At 39.2% G+C, this 4,554-nt stretch overlaps 1 protein-coding gene across 1 annotated transcript; it reads left to right on the top strand.

Moving 5' to 3' along the window:
* The first annotated feature begins 2,428 nt into the window (after positions 1-2,428).
* On the top strand, positions 2,429-4,078 carry LOC306853001 (ankyrin repeat domain-containing protein SOWAHA-like). The gene has a single exon (XM_079390143.1). It carries the CDS (start codon positions 2,494-2,496, stop codon positions 3,865-3,867), a length of 1,374 nt encoding a protein of 457 aa, XP_079246269.1. The 5' UTR covers positions 2,429-2,493; the 3' UTR covers positions 3,868-4,078.
* The last annotated feature ends 476 nt before the right edge of the window (positions 4,079-4,554 follow it).

Raw genomic sequence — 4,554 nt, 5'->3', positions numbered from 1 at the left:
ACATGCATTCATTAACTACTTTTTTCAGTGTAAGAGAGGATTGTTCATTTACATATAAATGTGCAGTTGCTTGTAATGTTAAAAAAACATTAACATTTCTGTCAAATTTAGCATCCCAAAAAGGTGTATTGTCTATTATCAGCAGAGAGGCGTGAACCATAGCTCACATAGAAGTAACTAAGCTTTCTATTGGTCAACACTGCAAATTTGGGAGACCAACTTAAACAAATGAAACAATTCATTCCTTCAATTGTGTTACACTCATCACAACAGTGCTGATCTGTTTTTAAGATCATATTGTTCTCCAGTAATTATGCATAATGCCATTTGATTTCTAATTCAACAAGTACATTAGTCAGACATACACCAACCATAATAAAGTTGATTATTATTATGATGACTACTAGGCCTGTTTTTAGTGCACGAGATAGAACAAGCAAAGCATACATAAGAGCTTTTTTTTTGTCAGACATTCAGATGAATACAATTTTTTTTTAAACAAAAAAGCCATCAAAAAATGACATTTTAGCAACACTCGTGATTCAGTAATAGTGTCTGCTATTGTAACAATTTTGATTAAGAGTTATAGACAAACCTTAATAAAAATATTTATTACTCAAAGGACATAAAGAAGGGCCTTCAGTGTGGCCAAAGTCTCTTGAGCACTTCGTCTTTATGCCTTTATGCTCATTTTGTTTCTTGTACAGACAACTGTCATAAAAAATATAAAGTAAAAATATTGAGTTAAAAGTGCAGCTAGTTGAAATGAGTATTGCAGTCCAAATTCTAAATATTGGAGAGAGTTGTTTCTCCCAACCCTGTCCTCCTCAAACTCAATGCCCAAGCAGGTTGCCAGATTGAGAACACATAATAGGAACGAGTGCATTTGACAATGGACGGCGACAAGCCTTATACTGTAATTTGATTAACTGAGTTTTAATATTCCTCCACTCACAGAGATTTTTAGATGCATGCTGAAGCTTTCCAGCTCGGGTAGAATCTGCAGTCTCTGGCCCAGTTCGTTGCTTTCATGGCTGCAATACTGGCAACTCGGGGTGTCAAAATTCTATTGGTTAAACTGCCAGTGGGCGGAGTCACACTAACAAAACAAAAACAGACATTCTGACACAGAACGCACATTTCAAAGTAGAATAACTGACTGTAGTGTTGTTTTTTTAGAGAAACAAGTGTGTGCACTTAGTATATTCCCTAAATATCTGCAAACATAAATTTCTATTTTTATGCTTTAGTACAGTCAAAAATTACAGCATCTTTAAGTGTTTAGAGCTTGACAGTCATTTATCAATGTATATGGAATTTTCTTGTTGACGACTTAAAATCAAACAAACACTTGTTAAACAATATACTTGTTTAAAAGAGTTTGATAGTAGTATTTTCAGCAGCTAAAAATTGTGTTAAGTCAGTTATTTGTATCTTTTGCTGTAGTGTGTCAGGAGGAAATATCAGTTTGCATTTCTAAACATTCATTTAGCCATTAATTGTAATAATCCAGTGAGATGTTTGTCTAACAGCCAGAGATCTGATCATCATCCAGTCTGTCTGGAATGACATGAAGAAACAGAACAAACTGAGACTAAATCCAGAAGAACTGTCTCCAAGACGCTTCAAGTTAACTGATAAAGAAAATGTATCTATGACATTAATTTTTGACAGCATCCTCTAATATCGATTCTTAATTCCCGAGAATCAATTAGTCTATCCTATTTTCAGATAATGGACGTTAAATATGAAACAAAGTCTCAGATTTCAAATTCTGTCCATTGTATTGCAATATTCAAACAATAAATACTGTTTTGGCGCAGTTTAATGTGGAGTGACAGATCGCTGTAGCGCCCCAGTGAACTGATCATCTCCTCCACTTTAATACCAGTTACAGCACAAAATAAACATGACTAAACATCCAAAGGTAAGTTAAAAGAAAGCCATGTCTGTTTTACTAATTAATATTCATACACTGTATACACCTTAATTGATTCCATATTATATTACGTGTAGTATAAGTACGTGGCTGTGAAGAAAAAGTACCTTGGATTCATCTCAGGTGAAAAAAACTGTTTAATTGCATCTCCATGCAGCATCAAATCCGTGCATGATTCCAGTGAAATACAGAATGTGGATATTATTAATAACAATTATTGTCTTGCTCCCTATGTTATATATTGCACGTGTTTGGCGTGCATATAATACGCAGTTTTCGCGTGCACTTGATACGCATCTACCCCACAACCCTAATCCTACCCATCGACATGCACACTTACAAATCCTTTCTATCTCTTTAGAGAGGATGCTGCTGCGCGTGAACTCCCCTCCGCCGTGCACGCGCAGCCGCATCCTTCACTCATCCGCCGCGCGTTCACGTGCTGGTCTTGGATAAGAGGCACGCGGATTTCAGAGGATAACCGGAAACAGCAGGTTGTTTTTGAAACATCTCAGACAGAGACACTAAAGAAGAAAAAGCACGGCGGCAGGGAAATGGCTTTGACTCAAGATATGATCCTAAGCTTTTTACTGGAGCGCGAGGGGAAAGTGCAAAACTCGGAGCTCGTGAGCAACTTCAAAGGACTTATAAACTCCAGCGATCCCGCAGAAAAGAAACAAAACCGAGAGCTGTTCAAGAGCCTGGTCAACAATGTCGCCGTGGTGCAACAAGTCAATAATATAAAGTACGTGGCTGTGAAGAAAAAGTACCTTGGATTCATCTCAGGTGCAAAAAACAGTTTAATTGCATCTCCATGCAGCATCAAATCCGTGCATGATTCCAGTGAAATACAGAATGTGGATATTATTAATAACAATTATTGTCATTGCTCCCCGCAAGCTGTGAGTAATAGCAGTAAAAGTGGATTTGATGTTGAGTTTGTCCACTCAGGAAAACCATCTGACTATAATGTGAGCGAGTCTTTGACAGCAAGAGTGCTTAATGTGGCAAGTGATGCTAGAAGTGGCAAAACAGGGGCTGTTTTTGCTCTTGTGGCCATAAAATCTCCATCATGTGAGCTGCAGCAGGAGGAACGGAGGAAAACAAGCCTACAAACACTAATAGTAGATGCTAAACCGCCATCTACAGCGACTGCAGAGCGAGCAATGAAAGTCAAAGCATATGAGAGCTGTGTTGCTGGAGAAGGCTTTCTTTACAGGTCTCTGAGAGCCAAACGAAAGGAGTTAGATGCACAGGGTTCGCCACAACTGAGAAGGTGTAGCAAACTCACCAAATCTGGTGGTAATGAGGCTAAAGACTCTGATGGGGTTCCTTTGGGACCAATGGAGCATGAGTGGCTTGTGAAATCAGCAACGGGAAGCTGGCGTCAGATCTACGGCCTCCTGCTGCAAGACCCTCGGCTGGCAGACAAGCCAAATTTCATGTCTGGATTCACCATCCTGCATTGGGCTGCTAAAAGCGGAAACGGTGAAATGGTGTGTAAAGTCATTGATGTTTCCAGACAGAGAGGCGCAGGGATCGATGTGAATGCCAAGTCTTATGACGGATACACAGCGCTCCACATAGCCGCCATTCACAGTCGCCAATGTGTGCTATCTCTGCTGGTGAGTGAATACGGTGCCAACACTAACATACGGGATAACAGTGGTAAAAAACCCTACCATTATCTAAGTCCAGAAGTGTCCACTGAAATCAGAAAGATGCTTGGAGACCCTCACAGCCTGCAGAAGGATGCACAGAACCTCTCAGACCGCCCTAAAGGATTCAACACCCTGAGTAAACTATTTCAGCCCCACATCGCTGGACATAAAAAGAAATACAGACGACGACCGAGCTTCCTCTTCATCAGAGATGATCGTGAAGACCCCAAAAAGAACATCGCACTTAATCGCAAACCGTTACAGTAAAATATCCCAACTGACAGATAACAGCGTGCACTAAAAATAGACTTGTATTACTTGTTGTAGGTTTAATATGATGTGTTAATTTAATTGGTGATTGTACAGTGACAGTCTTGTGTCTACTGATGATTGTTTGTTAATGAGATCGATAAATTCAGGAAAATGCATTTAGTACTAACACAGCTAAGAGGATGAAGAACATGTACAGGTCCTGTTTTACCCCAAAAGAAAGACAAAAATGTGTTATGTAAATATTGGGTTACACTGACATTTCCATGAAAAGTTTTCCTAAAAAAATATCATGCTGTAAATGCAAAAAAATACAATTAAAAATGTACTCATCCTCAGGCCATCCAAGATGTAGATGAGTGGAGCAGATTTGGTGAAATTTATCAGTCTATCACTTGCTCAGCAACGGATGCTCTGCAGTGAATGGGTGCCGTCAGAACGAGAGTCCAAACAGCTGATAAAAACATCACATCTGTAGTTAACATCTGGAGAATGTAGCTCAAATAGTAGAGCATGGCGCTAGCAACGCCAAGGTCATGGGTTCGATTCCCAGGGAAAGCAAGAGCTGATAAAATGTAAAAACTGTAACTTGAATGCAATGTAAGTCGCTTTGGATAAAAGCATCTGCTAAATGCATAAATGTAAATGGAGAAGACAAAAGCTGCGTGTTTATAAGAAATAAAT

The sequence above is a fragment of the Barbus barbus genome, assembly GCF_936440315.1.
Source record: "Barbus barbus genome assembly, chromosome: 33".
NCBI lineage: Eukaryota > Metazoa > Chordata > Actinopteri > Cypriniformes > Cyprinidae > Barbus > Barbus barbus.
The sequence above is the reverse complement of the archived record's forward strand: the minus strand, read 5'-3'. Positions and strand labels throughout refer to the sequence as shown.